General features: G+C 43.2%; 1 protein-coding gene across 2 annotated transcripts in view; it reads right to left on the reverse strand.

Moving 5' to 3' along the window:
* The window catches only part of Bend7 (BEN domain containing 7), an 81,942-nt gene that overhangs the window by 54,185 nt on the left and 3,132 nt on the right, over positions 1–24,625 (reverse strand). For both annotated transcript variants that reach the window (XM_041630899.1, XM_041630898.1), the window contains one exon: positions 2,254–2,556. In XM_041630899.1, the coding sequence (XP_041486833.1) occupies positions 2,254–2,556 (303 nt within the window). The remainder of the gene's footprint in view (positions 1–2,253; positions 2,557–24,625) is intronic.

The following is a 24,625-nucleotide window of genomic DNA, read 5'->3' on the forward strand; positions in this document are numbered from 1 at the left end:
CTTTTTTTTAAAATAAGAAGTGTATGTATTTTGTCAGCAAATGATAATGGTAAATAATAAATGATATTATCTACCTATTTTATACACTGATGACACATCCAACTTTCCCATAATTTTTTCACTATTTCTAGACTGTGAAGTGCACCTGAGAGTGTGCACAAACTGTTGCAAATCTCTACAAAACAGCTTCCTATAGGCAGATTGCATAATTCCAACATACTTTACTCAAGAGTCAACTGTGTATTTTATATGTCTATGTGTGCACGGTGTGTGTGAGTATATATGTCTATACACATACATATAACTAAATCATATGTGCATGCATATGGATGTATGGAGGGCACAGATTGATATCAGTTGTCTTCCTTGAACTCTCTCCACCAGTTTTTGAGACAGGGTCTCTCAATGAACTTGGAGCACACTGATATGCTTAGACTGATTGACCAATATGTTCTTTCTGACTTTACCATGCTAGTGTGGGATTACAGAAGCTGCACCTGGATTTTATGCGGGTTCTGGGGATTTGAACTCAGGTCTCTACACTATGTAACAGACACTTTAACAACTTGAGCTCTCTCTTCAGCCCCTTGTATAATATATTTTTACTGAAATGGTGCAGGCAAGAGACAAAAACGATCTATTTTGATTATGATTTGGAGGAATTTTTGTAACTTTTAATATTAGTAACAGTTTCTAAAATAAACCCAACAGTCTTGTATATTGGTGAGTAGAATATATTACCCTAAAATCATTGCCGTGGGAGGGTCACATTTACTCTACACCCACTGGGCCCCTTTTTCTCTTACTGGTAGTAGAGTTAAGAGGGTGCTACGGAATATTCCTAGGCACTAATCTAAGCACTATCTTTATGATTTTTTAGAGGGCAAAACTAGCCCTTCTTAGCTCATTATAAATCATTTTCCAATTTTAAAGAGAACAGACTTTTCATTTTTATGGAGGAGCCTTTAAAGAGCACCGTCCTGTAGCCTGGAAGCCTGCCAGCACGTGAACTGGATACTTGCGTATGGAACACTGAGGAGAGAAGATACCCTACATCTCTAGGGCCCCTTACTGTCTCATCAGTGTCTCAGGATGGCTTCTCAGTCCCCTGAGCTGGTTACTGTCAATTGTGTTTAAGAAAAAAAAAAATAAAAACTTTTTCTTTTTACCAAAAGATATCATAAAATGAACATGAAGGAAGAAAATCCTGAACTTTTCAAGGAAGCTGAAATGCCTTATTTTTCCTTTGTTCTTCGTGTAAACTATAGATCTGCACATCCATACATAATTTATAAACCAAGAAATATCCAATGTCACTGGATGGGAAATTAATATTACCAGGAAAAGCATCAATTCTCTTAAGCTTTGAAAAAATCTGGAGCCCCACCCTCCACTAACAGTCAGGGATTTTAAAGAAATCTGACTTTAAAGCCGTGGTTCTCACCCTTCCTAACGCTGCAGCCCTTTAATACAGTTCCTCATGCTGTGATGCCCAACCATAAAATCATTTTGTTGCTACTTTATAACTGTAATTTTGCTACTGTTATGAATCATAATGCAAACATCCATGCTTTCCAATGGTCTTAGGTGCCCCTGTGAAAGGATCACTGACCTCCCCCACAGGGGTCCCGACCCACAGGTTGGGAAACACTATTTAAAGGCATACTTCTCAGCATGAGTTCCGGCACTGGAATGCAGGTAAGGGAAAGGGCTTCTACAAGAGGAAAAGCTGTGAGGTGCTCTCTAAGTAGGACTCTCCTGACGATGAAGTGAAGCGAAGGGTAAGCAGGAGCATGTGTTACTAACACCAAACACGACCAGGAAGCTAACGGCAGCTGCTGCCGCTTTAATGTCCAGGCTCTGGTGACCACACTGTCTGTGTACTGGTGGATAAGAATTCTTACTTCATTAAAACTCTACTAGGAGTCTGCTTTTTCAGTGCAGACCCACTGATTTTCCTGTCAAGTCTGGAGTTTTTATACACTCGAGATTTTCTCTTATGCCTTCCCCTTCTGCCTTCTAGAATAACCCAGCACAGGAGTGGAGCCGCTGTTGAGTAGAAGACTATTTGCCTAGCCCTGTGAGACCCTGTCTGAGGGCCTTAGTCCCATACAGAAGAACTGAAAAGAACCCAGTGCGGTGGGTGCCTAAGGAAGATTTTCATAAACTGATCTCAAAACAAGTCAATACTCAGGACTAAAACAAGCCAGGATACCTGCCCACAAGGATACTTTGAACGTTGGACAATCGTACCATTAGAACTTGCAGAGGTGTGGGGCTGACTCTGGAAGGTTCTAGAACGTGTACCATACTGCCCTGAGAACTGCCCGCTTTGGGTTGGTAGTTCATTCCATGCCCCACGTGAAGGAGGATGGAGGCCCTGTGCGGCCTCGGCAGAGGAGTTCAAACGCTGAGGCCAGACTAACTCCAAATCCTGGGGCTCTTCTTTTAGTTTTTCTCCTTCTTTGCCAACACGTTGATATATCCTCCCAGTGCTGTCATTCAGTAATCTTCTCATCCCTGTAATTTGTTTTTTAATTTCCATGTTTTCATCTCCTAATGGAAACAGGGTCAAAGTTAGCACTGTAACTTTAACTTAACAAAAAGAAAACACACCACAAATATCCCACTGCCACAGCCTTGCAAAGCAAACAGTACTTCTCTGGAAATGGGAAAGAATACTGATTCCATACTCTTAAATAATTCACAACGCGTAAGGGAAGGAAAACTGGCTATGGCCTAAAGACAGTTTTCCTGGCCCGGTTCTCTCTGGGAAAAAAGCTTTCTTTAGAGTATGATCAGAAACCAACTTTCAATTTCCTCTTTGGAAGTATTTTATGAGTAAGGGTTCATAGGGAAAAAAAAGCCAAGAGAGAAGACAAAGATGAGGCCAGTAGGTTAGCCATCTGCTCAACCACAGCCATCTGTGGGTAACTGAAACTGACGGCAGGGAGGTAACCATCAATTTCTCTGCCCCCTTATCTGCCAGCCTCAGCGAGCAGAGGCCAGAACAAAGAGGGCTGGAAGCGAAGCAGGTATTTATTCTCCAGGATGGCACACTGTGGGCGGCAACATTGCCTTCTTAGGAGGTAATGGGAGACAAAAATATGAGGCCCAGCAGAGCAATCAGGGAGGCCGTTTCCAGCGTCCCGGATGAGGCTGGTGCATGGACTACCAGCTCCAGATACTGGTTGTATCCACAGCCTCTCTGCTCTGCTGGAAACCAAATTCACCGTGCTGGACTCTCCATCCTCAATCCACTACACGTTCTCTGCAGTTCCAGCTCGGAACTTTGTACAAAAGTAACCACTGTTTCTAAACTTCATGTCACTTACACTGACTTTTTTTCTGATGATGAAAATATGTGTATGTTCTCAAATTAACCATCTTAACTACTTCCAAGTTTACAGTTCAGGAACATATATTTGCATTATTGTGCAACCAGTCTCCAGATCTGTTTTTTGTTTTGTTTTTTTGAATTTCAATTTCTTTATTAAGATTCTTTTCCCCTTAGGGCATATTTAAATTTTTTTTTTTTCGAGACAGGGTTTCTCTGTAGCTTTGGAGCCTGTCCTGGAACTCCCTTTGTAGACCAGGCTGGCCTTGAACTCACAGAGATCCGCCTGCCTCTGCCTCCTGAGTGCTGGGATTACAGGCGTGTGCCACCACCGCCCGGCTTAATTTTTTTTTTTAAACCAAGGCACTCCAGCTGGGTGTGGTGGTGCACCCCTTTAATACCAGTATTCAGAAGGCAGAGGTGGGCAGATCTGTGAGTTGGAGGCCATCCTGGTCTACATAGCCAGTTCCAGCCCAGCCAGAGTTACATTAGGCCCTCCTCCTCCACCCCAAACAAAACAAAACAAAAAGTTAAGCTATCTTTATGCTGTACTTTTAAAATATATACTAATAAACACAAAACTGTACAGATATTGCAGGCTACTCCAGACACGGGACACTGTCTTCTCTTCTTTCCTATGGTGCTGAAGGAAAGCCCAGGGCCTGCTCCATGCTGGCTGTGTGCTCACCACCATCTTACCTCCCGGCCGTATGTGATCTTCAGCTATGCAGTGACAAGCATCATCTTAGAGATGAAGTGTGCTTTTTTCTAACCTAAGCATTGAAAATCTTATTCCATAATACACATGCATGGCCATGTAGTCACCCTAATAAATGCTTAAAGTTTAAAACTTGAGAAGAAAAAGACAGAAGAAACTCTTAGGAAACATGTAGCATTGTAAATACACACATAGTGATGTCTCAATGCACTTGGCATCATATAAACCATATTGTTCAGGCAGAACCTGGAAGTTTCTCAAAGAAGATACATACTCTGGTAGTATCTAGTTAGATATCCAGTTCATTAATGTATTTTATTACCAAGTATTGTGTAAGGAAATTTTATAAGCTATTTTGAAATAAGTAACTTCAAAATTCAGGGGGTGGAATCTGGGAATCAATTCATGCTAAAAATGTGTTCTACTGCTGAGCAGCATCCTAGCCCTCCAATATTAAAATGATAATAAAAATATTAATTCTACCTTTCATGTTGAACATAATGCAGGAAAAACACATTCCTAAATTTATAATATTATGTGCTAACACATGATTGAGAGGAGAAATATCTTAATTGATTATACATTTTTTTCTATTTCAAACACCAGCAAAGTTATAAGACAGAAACAATAAATCACATCCAGATTTTATGAGAATGAATGACCAAGCACGATTTAAATAATGCAGAGACAACAAAATTTATACCGTTCTCACTGTGTCTGGAGCAGGGTGTGTCTGGAAGAGCTCCCAGAGGAGGAATTCTGGAAACAGCCTACTGGTAAATGGAGTGTGAATCTTAGCCACCTAAGGGCACACACTCAGCAGGAGGAAGCAGCTTTCCCATCTTTCCACTCTTGGCCCTTTTGCTGGGACTGGCCGTGAAGTACGGAAAGCTGTGTGCAGGCTGGTCTTCTCTGGCACAAGCTTCCTTCTGCCTTACTCACTGTGGCCCCTGGAAAGGAGGCTAGACTAACAGGCTCGTGACCCAGTGCCAGGTCACCTCTCTGCACTAACACCGTACATAACAGGAAGAGAGATGCTTCTTGACCAAGGTCCGCCTGTGTCTGGAGGACAGACTTTTATGATGAAGTGCTACCATGGGAATGGGGGTGGGGACTCAGAAGGACTCTGGAACAATCTAAGGGCAAAGATGCTTTGTCATTACTTAGTTTCACAGTTTCAGAACTTGAGCCTGTAAAGATTAAGACTGAAAATACAACTGGAGTTTTGCATAGAACAAAATACAACCATGGCTATGTAGATGCCCGGAATCCTAAGCAGCCCACAGTAAAGAAAGAAAGACGGTGGTAAGCACACAGAAGAACCTGGTGGTGGCAGTCCCTACAAAGGTCACAACGTCTTCTAAAGGAAGGGCAAACTGAGCAGAATAAGCCGGACCGGAGGGGAATGGTGAGAGCGGTGGAGCTGTGAAGAACCGGCTAAGGGCCGTCAACTGCGGAGCACTGTAAAGGACAGAATACAGGAAACTGCACACACCGCACAACTCTCTTCTGAAACAAGCTGCGAGACCAGAGGAAGGATTGGAAAAGAACTGGTTGAGGGAAGTGTCTTTGAAGAAGAGGGATGAGCTCCTTGGTGGACAACTCGGCATTCAGGGATGAACTCTGGCTACTTCTTGTCTGGAGACTCCCTGCATCTAGAAAAGCGAGGAGAAGCTGTGTCTGTTGACAGTGTTCCCAGGGTGAAGGAAACCCTGAACTCCTAGACGGGCAGTTCTGGCCGAGAGAGGCAAAGAGTTCTGATTGTCCATTAGGGCAGGGCAGATGGGGCAGGAAGTCAGAAATGAGACGTGATGACTAAAGTAGGCACCACAAAAAGCTGAGTCAACTTACAGAAAGTGGGGGCAGATGGGCCAAGACACATGTGCCCAAACAACACGTGTTAGCAGGTAAAATGGGTAGATTAGGTCTTCTGAAGAGCTAGATCCACTTCTCAACTGCACTGACTTGCCACTGACTATAAACAAGTTATTTGAGTTTCTGGAACCATAAAGGTTTGACTCAGGGCTGAGCTACGATAACCTACGATAACCTAAGGGGTAATAGTCCAGAAAGTGTTCAGGCAGTTCATAGTTACCAAGATGTTAATAACACCTAATGCTCTGAAGGTGACTGCATCTTCAGATAATGGTAACCTATCATAGGAGATTCCAAGGGCTGTGATTAAAAAATATGGTAGAAAGTACATAAGATGCCGAGATGAAGATTCTTCATCTTTCTGGGTCTGAAGTGCCAGTGTCTTTTCTGTGCACAGGTCTCAGGAAACAGTCTTAGGAACGAGGTAAGCTTTAGAGAAACAAGAGTCTATAAGGAAACCTGTGAACTCCTGATGTCTTTCCAAGAACATACATATCTTCACTTATATTCAGCTTCAAGAGACTAATCTACTTAGGAAAGACAAACAAAAGAAATCACATTCTAGTTGAGCTATGCCATGCGGCTGTCTTGGCCTTAATTTAATTCCTTTCTAGAGTATATCGTAACTGGAGCTCATGAGACAGCTCAGTCAGAAAAGCACTTGCTGTGCAAGTCTGAGGACAGGAGTTCAAATCCCCAGGACCCATACAGAAGCTGAGCATGGCAGTATGCGCCTGTAACTCCAGTGCTGGAGTTGGGAGGGGAAGGAGACAGGTGGGTCCCTAGAACTTACTAGTGAGCCAGTCTAGCTGAATCAGTAGGCCCAGGGTTCAGTAAGAATGATTCTGTCTGAACAAAATAAGACGGAGAATAACTGAAGGAGACAGGGTTCAGAAACTACTATGGGCTGAATTCTACTCTTCAGTGTCGAGACTCTATTAGATCACTTTCCTTCACATAAAACATTCATGTGATGCATGGTGTGAGAAGGAAGAGGCCAACACAGCAGCCTCCACACAGAAGCTCTCTCATTCGATCAGGCTATACCTGACAGGACATAATTATTCAGTCTGGGTACATGAAAAAAATAGTATGTCACCTCCATGAGTCACCATGCATGTGCACTCAGATCGCCAAGTGCTGGTATAGAGTAAACAGTCTCTTTGTCTTTCTTAGGAAATTGAAGGAACTGACTTATATGACAGAAAGAGGCCTAGCGGAAGCAGATGCCAACACAGAGGGAGTAAACAGGTAACATATTAATAGGACAGAGTGAAAAGGCACTTGACTAAATTATTCAACAGACATTTATCAGGGCCTCTGAGATACAAAGAACACCAGGCGCAAACTGAAAGACATTCCCCTCCAAACTTCTCAACATCTTCCCCCAAATCCTTTGGTATTGATTTGTTGCTCTGAAAAATGTACCCAGTTCTCCCAGGCCCAGTGACCCCTTCTCTTCTGTGTCTCAGAACTTCAGTTAGCAAACTGCCTGACTATTTGCAGAGTGCACTTTCAGTTTCCTTCCTGAGCTAGGACACAATTCTTCCACAGATGCTGCTTTCCTTGCAGCTCCCTGGATTAATTCATTCTCTTCGTGCGGGGAGAGTGAAATGGCTTTCCACTGGCTCCCGACACTGCCCAATTCCAGCCTCAGAAAGATGCCCACAGAGACACACCACCATCCACTCTTGGTTCAGAGCAGCTGTTTGTGCCAGAAGCTTCATAGTTCTAAAGACATGGCAGGTGAGGAAAGGCACAGTAAGGCCACCATCACACCAATGGCCTTGCATGCCAGGTCGAGGGAGAATTTTACTCTGGAGACAATGAGTTACTGTACTAGGTGACTTAAATTCACTATCTTTTTAGTAGAAAGATAAGAAATAATCAGATAAGTCCTTCAGAAAAACAGTCTGGGAAGGTGGTGGTGAAACTCATGTGTGGAGAGAAATCCGGGTGAGTATTGCTAAAGACTACACAGGGATGAGTTTTTGACACCATTAGGAGTGGGAAAGGGAAAGAAGACATTAAAAGAGTTTAATCAAAAGGACTTAGTGATTAGCTCCTGGGAGAATGAGGCGGAAGGATGTCAAAGAGAGATCCATGACAGATAACTCTAAGGTTTCTAGCTCATGTACCCGAATGGGTATTAACAGCAGCAGAGAATTACAAAAAGAAGGCTACAAAGATGTGAGAATATACCGAGCCTTGGGTACTTTTTAATTCAGGCTGGGGACTGAAGCCCCAGCCCTAGTGCCTGCTGTATCTCTGAGCTATATCACAGCCCCAAGAACCTTGTTTTGATAAAGTCAGATAAGTAGGCACTTGGAAATGTAGCCATGTAAACTTGACCAAGGCTGCCCTCTCTGGACAGACTATTCCTGAGGACCACTAACAATTCCAGGGATTGCTGGACACCTTACAGAGACCTGGATCTTCTCTGAGTGTATAATAGGATGCAGACAGCTCAAAGGACGCATTTAAACATTAATGGAGGTATGACTACACTTGTTTCTAAGCTGGGAGGTAAGTGAAACCCAGTCCTTCTGAATTCCACAATCCTCGAGGCAGTGAACAAACTCCATCCTCTCCCCGTTACAGTATGAAACGTAGCAGCCACTTGCCTAGCAGAACAAAAGGTCAGACTCAGGGAAGCTGGAGTGCTCACTGTTGGTTAGGTTTTTACAACACTATTGTGTCCAGTTTTGTCTTAAAGAGGCTGAAGTAATGAAAAACCCAACGATTAAAAGAAGCAGAAAAGAGGTTAAAGAAGTTGTGCCATTTTATTAAGAAATAAGTTACTGAATAATTTAATATCTTCTAATACACTAAGGGTGTTATGAATAGGACCCTGTTCTTTATCAATAAGGGAAAAAGCAGGCTGAAGAAATAGCTGACGGGCTGGAGGGTGGGCAACAGCTGGTCCTAAAAGGCTGGCTTTTCCAGTTCATAAACGCTAGTCTCAGAGTGAGAGGTGACAATGAGAACCCTTTTCTGTTGGGGATGCTGAAAACATTCTGGAACCAGACAGTGGCGATGGCTGCACAACACTGGGGGTACTTCTGAAAAGCATGCTTACAACCCTCGTGTTTTTCAGGTAACGGCATGCTAAAGTAAATACAAAAGGGTTGAGTTTAGCAGTGGGAAGCATATGCTGACCAAGACAGTACAAACGACCTAAAACATGCCCTCTCAGACACCTGTGCAGGCTGGTGTGGGACCGTGTCTTAGGGAGACTAAGCTAACTGCTGTCAGATGCTAGCAGAGAGGGAGACAGGCTCCTCACGTCTACAGCGCCGGTCTCACCACAGATCTCAGCCAGTGAAGTAGAAGAAAAGGAATCTGAAGCAGGCTCTGCTCTGAGAGGACTTGAGATTAGCACCTCATTCCAGACTCATTAACTCCAAAGATTCTCAAGGCTCCCAGCAGGTACCCCTCAGTGGGGTGGGACGTGCTTACCAGGAATGTGCAATGCTGGGATTCTAATCAGCGAAACGTGACCTGAGAAGCAACAGTTGGCAGAGGAGAGCAAGGGTTTTCTAAGTGAACCCTTTTGTAAACTACAATCTTTAGCAAAACCCCAATAAATAAAGAACAGCAAGCTCTGCTGAAGAGGCTGTGCCAGGTCCCAGCTTCCTGTAAGGCCTTGGAGGGCATTCAAGAACTCAAGGGCTCCACACAGCATAGTCTGGATGCCATGGGACGGGAAAGAGGCAAAAAAGTGGCCACAGATTATTAAGGTGGTGAGTCAGGTACTCTGTGAGGGCATCTAGACAGTAAATATGCTCTCACGTTCGAGGACTCTGCTAAGCGGGAAACTAGACAAGTGACAAAATATAATTCACGAGAGGAATAAATGATTCGATAAATATTTTAATTTTTATGTCCCTGATGATTAATGTAATGAAAATTATTGTGAAATTCATTATCCTTTAATTTGGCAAATATCAGAGATTCATTAAGCTCATTTTTGAATAGCGGAATACCTATCTTCATATTTTCCTGGTAGGTGTATAATTTGGTAAAACAAAACAAAATACCTTTTTGGAGTGAAATTTGGCAAGCCCCCTTGTAGGAATTAATCCTGCAGAAACAGTTCAACAACCATCTATAGCACAGTACAAGTACATTCACTGCAGTAAGGAAATACTGGGGACAACCCAAGTTATTGATGGAGCATTTACAGAACTTCATAACAGCTGAGTAGGGAGTGAAGCAGACCATTGCGTAAGAATTTAAAAGTATGTATAAACTCCATGAAGGCTGTGTTCATCACAACCACATTCTCACTGGATAACCAGGACCTACAACTGCCTGGCTGGTTTAAGGTAGGTACTAATTATGAGTGAAACAAATGCAGATTTAGTTAAGTGAAAAAAAAATTGCAACACATGATATGATGTAATTCCATTTTCTCTCCTGGTAATGCACACACATTTACAGACATGTATTTCCACAAACATTATTATTAACACTGAGGGTGCAATGGCAATTGGATCCTTTATGTTTTACCCCCATTTCCAGCTTCACAAACTTTAACTTTCAAAAGAATTTTCAAATATGCATTATTTTTTTGAAGAAAAATTACACACACACGCACACACCCTTGGTACTTTTGGTATAAGGCAACCAGTACGTAGAATAGCTCTGGGAATGAAAACATCACAATGGAGTTAGGCAGAAAAGGCTAGGGAGCACAGCAAAGAGAGCTGGGAAAGAACGGCTCTGGGGAGTGCCGTAGTTTGCAACTCGTGGAATATGTTCTTGAGATCACCTTCCACTGAAATCCCACAAAAATTGTGTGATTTATAAAGGAATTTATATGCATATAGGGGAAATAATGCTTAGGTTACTTTCTATATAACTTTTACTATGTCCTAGGCCAGGAGTTCTCAACCTGCGGTCACAACTCCCTTGGGGGTTGCCTATCCGATATCCTGCATATCAGATATTTACATTACGATCCATAACAGTAGCACAATTAGTTATGAAGTTGCAATGAGAATGATTTTATGGTTGGGAGCCACCACAACATGAGGAACTGTATTAAAGGGCCACAGCACTAGGAAGGTTGAGAACCACTGTCCTAAGCCCTCTAGCAAGTATAATCTTCAGGAGTGTCCAAGATGCTGGCTTTACAACATAATATTAGCATCTAGAACGTGCTGAAGAGCATTCACGGCTACCCTGAGATGTGCAGTGGCAGCAGAGTCAGGCACACCTGCTCAGCCGAGAATAAGCTGAGAGTTTCCGACTCTGGTATCTGACTTTCCTCAGGAGAAGCTAGCGGATGCCTTAGAGAACTGAACTGGATGGCGCCAGGGTCTAGGTCCATGTGCTTCACTCAAGTAGACAGTGGGTTCTCTGTCGAGGTCATGCTATGTGCTATCCGGGAAGTTTCTGTCACATAATCCGGATGCAGTTTTGCACCTTGACCATTTTTATGTCAGCTTACATGGTGGTAGCAATGGACTCCTTAGAGGAGCATCTTTATGGGTCTGACTTGGCTGTGCTACTCCAGACTAAGAACAGTGAGACTCATACATTTCCTTTTAAATTAGAAACTTGATTCATATAAACCTGTTGGTTTTATGAAAGACAATGTTTTATTGGTAAAAGTAGAATGAATCTGAATGTATTTATGTTAGTTATTCTATGACCTATGTAGAAAAACACTGATAATACAATAGGACAAAAAATAACAAGATTGTCTCCAATTCACAGCACTGCAAAGGCAAAACACACCAAAAGCAACAATAAACTCACACACAGAAGCAAAATGAGATGCTTCTGAATACCTATAGTAATGTAAATAAAAAACCTTGCCTTCAGTCAGTGAGATGAAATATTCATAACTTACTGTTTGGAAAGAAACAGTCTTTTCAATATAATTTGAAATGCTGATCCTCTAATCTACTGTACAGAACTCTTCTGAGAAAGCTCTAATACACAGTGCAAATCTCTGTTTCCCAAGATGTTAATTTCCGTATCGACATCATGGATCAGCTAAATGTGAATATGACTGAGTACTGGCTGAATCACATTTCTTCAGTAATTAAAAAAATTAAAATGTTGCAAGTTAAATACACATGCTGTTACACAGTTTTGTTTTCAATGTAAATAATAGAGATGATGATGAGAACAGGTCACACGTGCAGCCTTTTCCTTTAAGATCTCATGAATTCGGGTAGCCTTGCATCCAGAGGAACCTGGAGTGGCAGCCTGTAAGACTAGTGGGAAGTCCCTAGAGTTAAGCAATGGCAGCTTAAATAAGTAGCTTCCCAACTTCATGGCAGGGTTCAAGTAAGAAACATTTCCATGACAACTTAGAACATGGACAGCAAACACACAAACGTGATGACAGTTTCATGAATTTCAGTAATTCGTTATGCTTGCAAGCAATGCACTCTGACATTTTCTATTTATTTATTTTTCTGTTTATAACTAGCTGCTGCTGCTGGTTACTGTTCTCAGTGCTAACGATAACCCACTAAATTGATATCACAACCCATTTCTATGTCAAAACCACTGGTATGCAAAGCACTGCCTTTGATGCCTTAGTTTTTCAGGGCACCTGTCCAGGTGTCTTTCTGTCCTCCACATTCTTTCTGGAGTGAGTGATTCTCTCTGGTCTCTACTAACCATGTGTATACAGAACTCCAGTGCACATTTCACTTCAGGGCCCCAGACCTATTTATTCAATTGTGTATTAGACAACAACCTCTCTTAGACATCGCAAAATCAATCTTAATATCATAGCTCCAGCTTTATTTTGCTATAACTGAGCCTATCTCCAAGTCTTAGCAAACTTAGCTGTTCAAGCCAGAAACCGGGGAACTATTCCTCTTCTCTGTCCTCCTCCAGTCACTGAATCATTAAGCTCTGTTTCTTGTCATTTCTCACTTACTTTAGGATGCTTCCCCATCACTACTACAACTTCATTCCTATTATTACTCGAGGCTTCTACACAAAGGCCTCAGTGCCACCCTTCTCCAGTTATTCCACCCTGACTTTAGTGGGCTCTTTCAAAAATGCAAATCTAATTATTCCATGTACTCCTATGAAATGCCAAAACCATTAGAATGAAGCCCCAGCTCCTCAACATGGCTCACTGGCTTCTCTGTCTGGCCTCCTTGCTGCTTTCTGGAGTCTTGGTTCCTGCCACCTCTCTCCTGATATCTACGGAAGTGGCATTCAGTCTGTAGACTTGGTTCCTGCCACCTGCCCCCCAATATCTCTGGCAGTGGCATTCAGGTCTGTCTGAACACTAGGATCACATAGGTAATGTCTGCCTCCCTTCAGAACAATTCAATCAGAATCTAATTAGTTAGTAACTGTCACATCCAGCCAGCAGGCCCATCGCTTTATGTATAAAATGAAGGCCTTCCAGCAGTTCTGAAGCTCCTCCATGTTTCTGTTCCTACGATGCCATGATCTCTCTGAACGCTCAGCCCCTTGGATAAAATATAAGATAAAACATAACTAACACATTAGAGCAGAACAAAATAAACACACAGAAGGACAAGAGTGCAAGGGAAGACACGAGAAACAGACACAGACACAGAGCCCCACTGGTTTGCACACACCGGAATGGCTTAAACAACTAAACGGAAAGAAAAGGCCCCTTCCAAAACGGCCATGTTTCTGAGTACCCTGGGGTCTCTGCTGCTCTGAGTACCCACAGTGCCCTTACTTCCCTCATCTCAACCCAGTGGGTGAAACATCTTTTAGCCTGGCATTAGTGGCGGTTCAATAGACAGCCACGAAATGAATACAAAATAAATTATATTAACAGATATGTTAGGAAGATTCAGTTAAGGAAAGCTTTCAAAAACTGATCTATAAGAAGTAAACTGCCAGGGGCTGGAGAGATGGCTCAGCAGCACTGACTGCTCTTCCAGAGGACCCAGGTTCAATTCCCAGCACTCACATGGTAGCTCACAACTGTCTGTAATTCTAGTTCTAGGGGACCCAACACCCAGGGCAAAATATCAATGCACAGAAAATAGATTAAAAAAAAAAGAAGTAAGCTGGCAGGTGTTGCATCTTCGAAAGAACATTTCCTTCCTATCGAGCAAGCACGGGTGACAAGCAGGACCACCGGGCACCTCTGCCCAACCTTGTCTTACGGAGGAAGCTTTTCCCAAGGGAAAAAAGCTTTTCACTAGGGGAAGAAATAGATCCATCCAAGGTGGAAGATGTCAGAAAAAGATCCCTCTACTTGACAAATGGAGAATGGCCAAAGTAACCCAGGGAGAGTGGGGTCAAGAGAGGGCACACATGGCTGGTGCCCTGGTGTTCCAGCACCAGGCTCTCCCTTCCAGAGGAGCATTCTGTGGAGAAATCCTAAAGCTGTGTTCCATGGCAGCAGCTCCCCAGCCACGGTTCATGCAGTGCATACTAAGGTGCCCATTAAAGTCTTGCTGTAATCGAAAAAATTATATATGTGCGATGAGAATGAGTTAGTGTTAATGGAAGAACCTTAAGTTCTGCCTCCTCTGACTTTGTACTTTTTAGTTGTATCTTAACCTTGCATTTTTGTGGGATTCTGTACATCTTATATGTAGGCGTGAAGTTATGTTTGAGATACAATTCCATTAACCACATACGCAACTTCATAGTCTATTATGTTGCATCCACTTTTTCTGTAAAAAATAAATTGTTAAGGATATTATTCCTGGAACAGAATAAATTCTTGGAATTACTGAGTAACTTATGTACCGTACCACTGTTCCAAGAACACATTACTTATTTTATCATGACAAAGTAAAGTTATTAATCTTCTGGCTTCTGCTTCAACAATGAGAAACGCTGTAAGATGCGCAGACACCTGCATTCCATTTCAGTTCAACTTTATATCATCCATAAACATCTCTCTGCTTTGGACACCTCGTCCAAACAAATGCTCACAGCATACTCCGTGTAGCACTCGATTTTATGAAACCATAAAAGTTCCTTGCTGTTAATTACAGAGACAAATGTCTCATCACACATTTGGTTACCAGATAGCATAATTAGTTTTCTCCATTAACCTTTCAGATATAAAATTTGATTTCCAAGTAAAAAACATTATAAAACCCTTGGAACTCAAATAACACAGCATACTTGTGCATGTGTGGAAAAAAAATGTTATACTCAGAGAGCAATTTTATGGATTCTTATTTACAAGGATACTGATTGTCTAGAATAGGGAAGAAAATCTGTCTCAACTTTGCGATGATTTTAAGTACATTGTCAAGTACACATGTAATAAGCCGTCTTTTGTACAGAAAGGAAGCACAGTAACCTGACCATCAACAGAATGTGCCTTCCGTCTCTCTCTGTTCATCACAGCCTCTCATTTGTGAGACAGACAGACAGAGAAGGATAAGACAACAACCAAACAACCAAGGCAAGAGTGCTCAGTCAGCTGATGGGAACGGGGTAGTGCTGTGCCCCACAACAAGGTTTCCACCAAGACAGCACATAGGAAACGGTGGACAAGGAGACTGGATCAAACCAGTGTTGGAGCATCCTAGCTTTGCAAATAAGTCCTATGACTGCCCCACAATGACAGACCTGCCTAGTGCTGCACAACTGCAGGTTTTTTTTCCTTTCTTATTTTTTTTTCCGTTCAAAGCTAAATTGTGCACAAAAGAGTATCCCACACCAATGGCCTGCTAAGGACTATGCTGTAGGTCACATATGTAGGAGGCACATTTGACTGTTATAACATGTGGATAGGATCTACTGACATGTATGTGTATTTATGCTGCCAACATGTTACGGATGGAATGAAGACCTCCTGCACTACTGCAGGGGACATTCCTAGGCAAGAAACTGTCTCTGCTCAATCTCACGCAGATTAGCTGACGATTGGTAGGAAATTACAGTTAGCAGGCTTCAATGTGGTACTCCTTCACTCAAGAACGGTTATTAAAGCTGGCGGTGGTGGCACACGCCTTTAATCCCAGCACTTGGGAGGCAAAGGCAGGCGAATCTCTATGAGTTTGAGGCTAGCTGGTCTACAGAGCGAGTTCCAGGACAGTCAAGGCTACACAGAGTAACCCTGTCTCGAAAAACAACAACAATGGTTTATTAAGAGTCTGTCCTGTACCAAATTTGTATTTGTCCTGCAATAGGAAAACAGTAAGCATTTAAAATCAGAAGTGTTGCCCTTAAAGAGATTTAAGATGAACCTGGAATGATAAATAAAGGAGAACCACACAGAGGGTGGAAGAGGTCGCTCCAGACTGAGACCAGCAATGGATAGCTCAGGAATATGCACTGCAATATTTCAGGGACACCTCCCCAAGTGGTGTGAGTATCTAAAGCCATGGAGGTAGAAGGCGGCTAACACACAGGGTCACAAACTGCATCCTGTTTCAGAGAGATAGGACAAGAATGGGGGGCTCTTATTAACCTAGTGAAATAGGAAATATACTCAATTAAAACTAAACATCCCATTGTTGGGATTGACATATTTTACTTACGAAATGAGAGGTCCAGTTAGTTACTAAATATATCACCAGGATAAGAACTTTTAAGAGGTCAAAGAGTTGAATAACAAAGTTTTAAATTGGAGGTTTCACTTCAAGCCAAGTTTAAAATCAGACTCTTTTTTTTTTTTTCCTTCATTCACCAAACAGCCGTTGATGTTCTGGGCAGAGCTGACCCTTAGTCTACGATGTAGTAGGAGAGGTCCATGGATAAACTACTTATGTTTCTACTTAAATAGGGGTCTCAGGAATGCTGCAGGGCAGAGGCAGGAGAGTGCGCATAGAGGAAGCTTCAGGAATGGCAGAGAGAACCAGTGAGAGAGGAAGATGGGTGGCAAGGAGCGGTGACAAAGTGCACGGCCTACAGTCTGAGGAAGCAGGCCCCTTGTAGGAGTGAAAAGTGGCTGGTCCTGCTGAGTGTGGGGCTGAGAATAAATGGGAAGGAGGCACAGTTTGTAAGGGGACCGGGCCATGCAAAGGAGTGTAGGCCTTGACAAGAAGGCATTAAATGAAGGGCAGTGTCGGACAGGGTAGCAAGCCAAGGTGTGTGGGATACTAGAAGAAAACTAAAGGTGTCTCCTGGATCAGCTACTCCATGTTTGGGCTTCTGGCATGCCCAGGCTGTCTCCCCAGTGCTGCTGTTGCTGCTGCTGCTATTGGATCCCTTTCGAGGTTGTTTTCTCTCCAATAATCTGTTACTTACAAGAATAACAGGTTTCCTGTATCAACGTCCTAGGTCTATTTTTAACTTTAAGATGCAAAATACAATGCTCCAGAATCTTTACTTTTCTTACAGAAGCTCATAATACTTTTTTTTTTTTTTTTTGTCTAAGCATATTGCCATGGGAAGTGGGAAGGAGAAACTATCAATGTGTCTTGGACTCTCCCCTTCAAGGACATTTTATAATGACTGATTCACATCCAGGGTAGGAGAAGTAATGTGACATCTCCACTTCTCACCTAGACACCGAGTCTACACGAGAACTGCAACCTTCCTCAGGACAGACCCTGCCCCGTGTGGGTCCTCAAGAGTGGGTGCAGGTGATGTCAGTCTCACCTGTCCCTTGTAGGGCACCCCTGGGAAGGTGTGACTTGAGTAGCTGTGCTCATGGCCTGTCTTCCCCCAGAAAGGTAACGGATGACAGGCTTATTGTTGGGATTGTACAATGTACAGCTTTATTTTCTTTAACTAAAAACCTGCTTAGTGTAGACTCTGAGAACGACCGAGTTAGACCCAGTATTAATGGGTAAGTATTATCTAGGGAACTTTGCCTCTATAAAATGATTCCAGTGTCATGGCAAGGATCAACACAAGCAGATCACATGGCCTTTCAATTTCAGTTTTCAACATGATACTGACTTTTACTTGCAAGCTTCTCTTCTGTTTGAACTTTTCTGGACTTTTAAAAAGAAGATATTACAAACTGTATCTCACAGACCAACATCAGAAAACCCAAATTTTAGCTTTAACATGTGTGGTGGTTTGAATGGTAATGGTCACCCATAGGCTCATATGTTTGGATGTGTGGTTCCCGATTGGTGGACTGTGTAGGAAGCATTAAGAGCTGTGGCCTTGTTGGAGGAGGTGCCACTCTGGAGGTTTCAAGCCAGGAAGAGCTGACTGAGGGTCAGGATGTAAGCTCTCAGTTACCATACCTGCCTGCCACTATGCTTCCCGTCCATGACGACCATGGACCAACCCTCTGAAACCATAGCAAGTCCCCAATTAAGTACTTTCTCTTTTTGTTTGTTTGTTTTTCAAGACAGGGTTTCTCTGTGTAGCCGTGGCTGCCCTGGAACTTACTATGTAGACCAGAATAGCCTTGAATTTAGAGATCTGCCTGCCTATGCCTCCCAAGTGTTGAGATTAAAGGCGTGTGTCACCATCTCCCAGCTAAATATTTTCTTTTTTATGAGTTGCCTTGGTTATGGTGTTTATCACAGCAACAGAGAGTAACTAAGATAGCCTGGTAGAATACAAGCACCTCTTCAAAGAGGTTCTGTGAAACACTGAAGTTTGGTTTATCAGCTGATGCAAAAGTTGCAATAAAGTAGTGCATTTTAAGATGATTCTTCTTCAGTATGATGTAACAGTGTCTGAAACATCCACATATTAAATGAGAGTCCCAAGACTTCCCAGGTAAGCACCATTATAAACACAGCACTATACTGAGTGCTTCTGAGGATTCGAAGAGGAATCCAGGCCACGCTTGCCTCTAGGACTAGACAAGCGACATCAGGACAGATTAGGAGAGGTAGTGGAAACAGACAAACAGTTTGATGTGACAACTGTTAAAAACAGGGCTGGAGAAGGATCTGCTCGGTTTCTTAGACCACAATAAAGCCAGGCACAAAAATAAAGATGGAAAGTACTGGGTTTTTCTGTTTGTTTGTTTGTTTTGTTTTGTTTTGTCAAGACAGGGTTTCTCTGTGTAGCAGCACTGACTGTCCTGGAACTCCCTTTGTAGACCAGACTAGCCTTGAACTCAAAGAGATCCACCTGCTCTGCCTAAAGCCGCATGCCACTACTGCCCAGAAAGTACTGGAAAGGACTGACTGATGTTGATCTTCGGTAGTAAACCATTCAAAAGAAAAACACTTTGGATTTGGAAGGAGCTAGGGAAAGGGAATAATATAAATTAAGAGCATAGTGCCTTCCAGTTCGAAAGGACGTGATTTAGGACTCCATATGCTGAAGAAGAATCTGATGAAGTAGCTTGGCAGGCACTATTACTCCATCACAGGAGATAAAGAAAATTCCTCAAGAGCTTTATTCAAGATGCCATTAATTGTTTTAATTTTATTTTTAAAATGTGTGTGGGTGTTTTGCCTGCATGTATATCTGTGCACCACATGCATGCAGCATCTGTGGAAGCCAGAAGAGGAGGTCAGATCCCTGGAACTGGAGTTACAGATGGCCATGAGAGTCGTGGGTACTGGGTTCTCTGCAAGAGCAGCCCGTGCTCTTAAACCCTGAGCCATCTCTTCAGCCCCTCAAGGTGCCACTGACTGCTAACCCAGAGATCGAACTGAAGTTTTCTGAACCTATAGTACCTGCTGTACTATAAACTGAAAAGGCTTGTGGCCAAGGCAATAATGGAACTGAACTTTAAACACCATCAGGACAGATAGGATGTTGTTAGGAGCCTGGACAGGGGACAAGGCATGGTAGAGGAGAGTGGAGACTGCAGAAGCAGCCATGGTGATAAAGCAGAGACAAGAATTCAAGGAGTTTCAGGGGCTATGAGAAGAGGCCAGTTCGACATAGAACATTTTTTTCAGTGAGAGTAAGACAGAAGAGAAGAATGGAAAGGTAAACTAGGAAGACAATGAGCAGGAAGATGAGGAGGATGAGCCATGCTCTCTCCACGAAGCAGAAGCAGAAAGAATCTGGCCAGACCACAGTCAAAGCAAGCTCGTTACTGGCTCCATAACTCGGGGTGAGTAAACACTTCTACAGACCCTCTTCTCTCATCTGCAAATGGAAACGTCTTCTCAGAAGCAGTGTGAGTTCAAACAGGACAGCCTGAAAGTGCCGAGCATACAGGAGACAACAACCCTCTCTTCCACAGTGGTTCCTGAGCTCCTCCAACTCTTAGCAACAAATGACCTCATACTTCGGGTGCCCATCTTCATCTGCAGAAGTCCCACTTGCTGGGGAGCAGGCATTTGGGGGCAGGGAGGTGCTGGCAGGACTGGACTATGGATGCTGAATGATCAGTTATAAGAAACAAACTGGAGTCTACAGTCCCTGCAGAGAAGAGTTACTCTGTCAGAGCAGCTCACATGAGCAGAGTGGAGGAGTGAAGAAAGGAGTAGAGGCAAAAAAGACCTCAGAGCAGGTGTCAAGAGACCTGATTTTAAATACGACCAATACTACAGTACAGCTTTATGCAAGTCACTTTTATCTACGAGATAAACCTCTCATTTGTAAAAAAAAAAAAAAAAAAAAAAAAAAAAAAAAAAAAAAAAAAACAGGAGGAAGACCAAGGTCTACTTCCTAGTCTAGTTGTGGTAGTAATTCCGGGATTAGTGAAAGCAGTGAGATAAGTAGACTAACTACAAATGCCCCCAGCTCTAGGAAGCCAGCAGCAGCTTAAGAATGACAAGTCTGCACCCAAAGCTACAATATAGCTTATATACACAGGTGACTTTCTAACAGCGAAGCAGGTTGCAAGTGCTTCTTAAGTCTTTTGGGGAGTCTAGAGTATAATCACATTTTGCTACTGATTGCAATCTTAGGAAACATGGGGTTCCAGGTTTACTTAACAATGACCACAGCACTCCAAGCTAGAGACGCAGGATTATGGAGCGTGTGAGGTTCTCTGGGTCTCCGTCACCCTTCTTGGAGCAGCTCTGCTTTCCTTCTGTCAGCAGTACAAGCTGGGGGCCCCTGCAGGGGAGTACATCTGACTAAGCACACCATGTGGTCAAGGGCAGGTTTTGAGGGGAGACACACTGGTTTACAGCCTAGTCCTCCCACCGAGCAACTCTGTAAACTCTCAGATTCTCCTAGGAATAGGAATGACAGTACTTTTATCTGGACAGTGAGTGGAATAACATATGAAGTTCTTAGCATTATACTGCATCTGGCTTTTGCTAAGTGGTACCTACATTGGCCATATTCCTGGCAGACAGAGATGCTCCCTCACTGTACCGTCAAGAAAGAGAAGCACTCATGTGAAAAAGGGGCAGCTTCAGAGACTGAGAGGGAGAAGCAAAGCATTTTAGATTCCAAATGCTAGCATTTAAGGGCTCTGCCTTTTTCTGTTTTCTTGATTCCTTTGACCCCATGGTTACATCCATTCTTGGCATGCTATATGATGAACCACCAAAGGCTCTTTCCTTTTTTTGAGGTGGGACCCAGGCTACTCAAGTGGCTGTCCCAGGGAGGAGCACTTGGCTGTGGTCAAGGACTGAATTCCTAGCTTGAAGAGCTGTGTGGAATTCTGTGTTCTCTGAGGAGCTTCTGGAGCCCGCGGTCGCAGCAGTTCTCATTAAGAAAGAGATTACAAAGCCGGGCGGTGGTGGCGCACGCCTTTAATCCCAGCACTCGGGAGGCAGAGGCAGGCGGATCTCTGTGAGTTCGAGACCAGCCTGGTCTACAGAGCTAGTTCCAGGACAGGCTCCAAAGCCACAGCGAAACCCTGTCTCGAAAAACCAAAAAAAAAAAAAAAAAAAAAGGAAAGAGATTACAAATCAGAGATCTGGACACCAATCAAACAGCATCACTACTGAACCATGTACTTCATCTGCTGAAACCTAGGTTATTGAATGAAATATGAAAAAGAACAACACAAACAGGGCTTGGCACAAATGCATTTGGAGCTCAAGAAATATTTACTAAATGAATGAAGTAATGGGACTATACATCTGAAAAAATATGCCTTAGATTGCTATACCACAAGAGTAAATGAAAATCTAAAGTATAAAAAGGGACTTCACTTAATTTATGTATCACTGTTACAAAGAATAAACTGTCTCATTAAAAAAGCGTCTTCTTAGGAGCAGAAGCCTCAATAATCCCTGACTTGGTTTGGCAGAGAGGAAGTTAGGTTCTGCCACAAGTGGCCTTCCTGTCGCTCTGAGCTTTACTCCCATTATTACAGGAGGAACAACTGTCCTGATCATTCTCAGATAACAGAAAACACTCTCCAAACTAAAGCGCAACACTCACTTAAGGTCCAACCGTAAAGATGCCTATCTGCTTATCACTCTGTGCTGGCCAGTACCACCCTTCCCACCAGGAATCTTCTGCTTATGCAAATCTCTGTAGTTCAAGGTCTAGCTCCCCACCCCACTTTTCCACCCTGCTCTTGCTCCTTTTCTCTGTTCCTTTCCAACTGCCATTTGATTACTGTTCAGGAAGAGAGAGACTGGCAGTGGAGTGTTTGTCCCAAGCCAAAAATGAGGATGGTGACGTAGTTACAGATGAGAACATTCGCATAAAGAGCCTTGCACGCTCCACTCAAACATCCACTGTTGTGATGGCTGCGTAGTGCACATCACTGCTTCCAGAACGGTCTCATCCCTACATCCCCCAAAGGACATCAGTCCACAGAGCAGGGCCCCTGTCCTGTTCATTTCTGATCCCACTCACATTCCAGGAAAGGTGCTCAGCTCACAGTATGTCCTCACAGAAACACTTGTTGAGTTGGTTAAATAAGTTGTTTTCCTCAAACCGTGCTCAGATCTTCACTGTAGTTTCATAGAGCTGCCTTCAGAAAGTCAAAGTCCACAGGGTAAAGTTACCTCTTATAACCCTTAATCAAATCAAAAACACGTGAGTAATTCCCAAAGCACTCACACAAGCCATCATTCTAGAGAGCTCCTTTACCATGCTGGATATTATTACATTAGTTAGCTGCTTAAAAATATTCCAAAGAAATAGATTTGATGTGGGAAGCGCTGCCAAACTCTAGGGGTACTCTCTAGTCCCCTGAGACACATATTTAAATCTTTAGATGCAGAGTGTTACAGAGAACACACGTGTCTGAATACAGAAAGCCCTATGCCAATTGGGAGCTGTGCACTAGGTCTCTCTACAGGTATACAGTTAGTTCTCAAGTACTTAAGTATCAGACTCTCCTAGATCCACACCCTAGGTGATATTAGGAACAGGTTACAGCACTTTATGAGATAAGCCATATAAATCTATGTTTTAAGAAAAGTAACAAACTGTAACACAGTGAACAACAAAATCCTGAATTTCAGATGTTATCTGGAGCCTTTTCTTGCTCTAGAAATCATGTTTCCAAATCTCTGCACTTCTTAACTGACCCGGGGGGTCTTTGGGAACCATATCTGATCTTCCCCAGAAGAGGTACTTACTCATCTCTAAGCTCTTGCTGTCAAAGGCCTCTACAAACCACTTTCAAGATGAGCCCCACTCCACGCCTGCTTCTTTAAGGGTATTCTTTTAGCTTCAGTTCAGATGAGGAAGAACATTTGCCCTGTTCAAGAGCTTGCATCTTACTGAATCCCACCCCACTCTTCATTGTTCTTCCAGCCTCACAATTTGATTACTATCTAACCACTATTCTTCAAGCCACTAATAGGAATGAGTTTACCGGAGGCCTTTGCCGCACAAGAACTAAATCCAGAACATGGTGCTCCACTTCCATGAAAAATGTAAAATTTTAGCAGAAGGCAAATTCATTTTCTTGAGTGGTCCTTAAAGGACTCATCGGACCCAGGTTAGTGCTCTGAAGAGAGCCCAAAAGGAGACACGTCTCTTTCTGAGCCACAGTGTCTCTCTTGATTTTGCTGTTCAGTGCTCATAACAGTCAACAGGGGTGGTGCTGGCCTTGGGAATATTCTATCTTACTATGATCCTTATGGTGGGAACTGCTCATGTTCCTCGATTTCACCTTTCTACGTGTGACTTCTGCCTGGCCCTTTGCACTTCTGCTCCCTTTCCCTTCCTTAGACCAAAACAGAGAGAAAACACACTACACTCTCCAGATGTTAAAATGTTTCCATCAGAAAAAAGTGTCAATCTGGGTCTAGGCAGCAATTCAGCCACAAGTATACCCATCCCCAGTCACTGGGTAGTTCTGGTCCTTGCTCTCAAGCCCTCACACGCTGGCTTCTTCACATTGTCTGCTTCCTGGCTATGCAGCACCTGGCTCTCGACCTACTACTACCTGGGGTTGTAGAGTCCAGGAGGGGCAAAGTTGAAGCCAAATGTCACTGTTTATCCCATACTGTGCCTGGTTAGCACTTTGAGAGGAGCATCCTGGACAGTTTGATTTGGGGCTCAAAGGCTGCAGGTACCAACTGACAGGCAAGATTCTTCATGTATGTACTTTATGCCCACACTACACCTGGCAAACAGGCTCCGGCACTTGTCAGAAGGGTTGGAGGATGCTGCCTTTGCTCTGTCTGCCCCTGAGGTAGGCAAACCAGGAAGGATGGCAGCAGGTGAAAGGCCTCTTCTCTGACCACAGATGTCAGTGAGAAGGACGCAGCCAGGAAACAAAAACGCTGCTCGGTAGCAACTGGCACTACGAGAAGGTGGTTAGGCGGACAATCACACTTTTATCCTCCTTACGCTTTCTGACTAAAGATTTAATTTAATTTTGTCATGCCAGGATTAGCAACCAGGCCATAGAGGTGAAGGGACATTATAATAAGACAGCACATTAATCCTCTATCCCACCCAAGGCAGAAGCAAAACCAAACAAATAGCAGCTTCCTGGAAATTGAATTTCTGTT

Source organism: Microtus oregoni, unplaced genomic scaffold (genome assembly GCF_018167655.1).
Source record: "Microtus oregoni isolate MIOR12 unplaced genomic scaffold, Mior012 000035F_ref0000213, whole genome shotgun sequence".
Lineage (NCBI taxonomy): Eukaryota > Metazoa > Chordata > Mammalia > Rodentia > Cricetidae > Microtus > Microtus oregoni.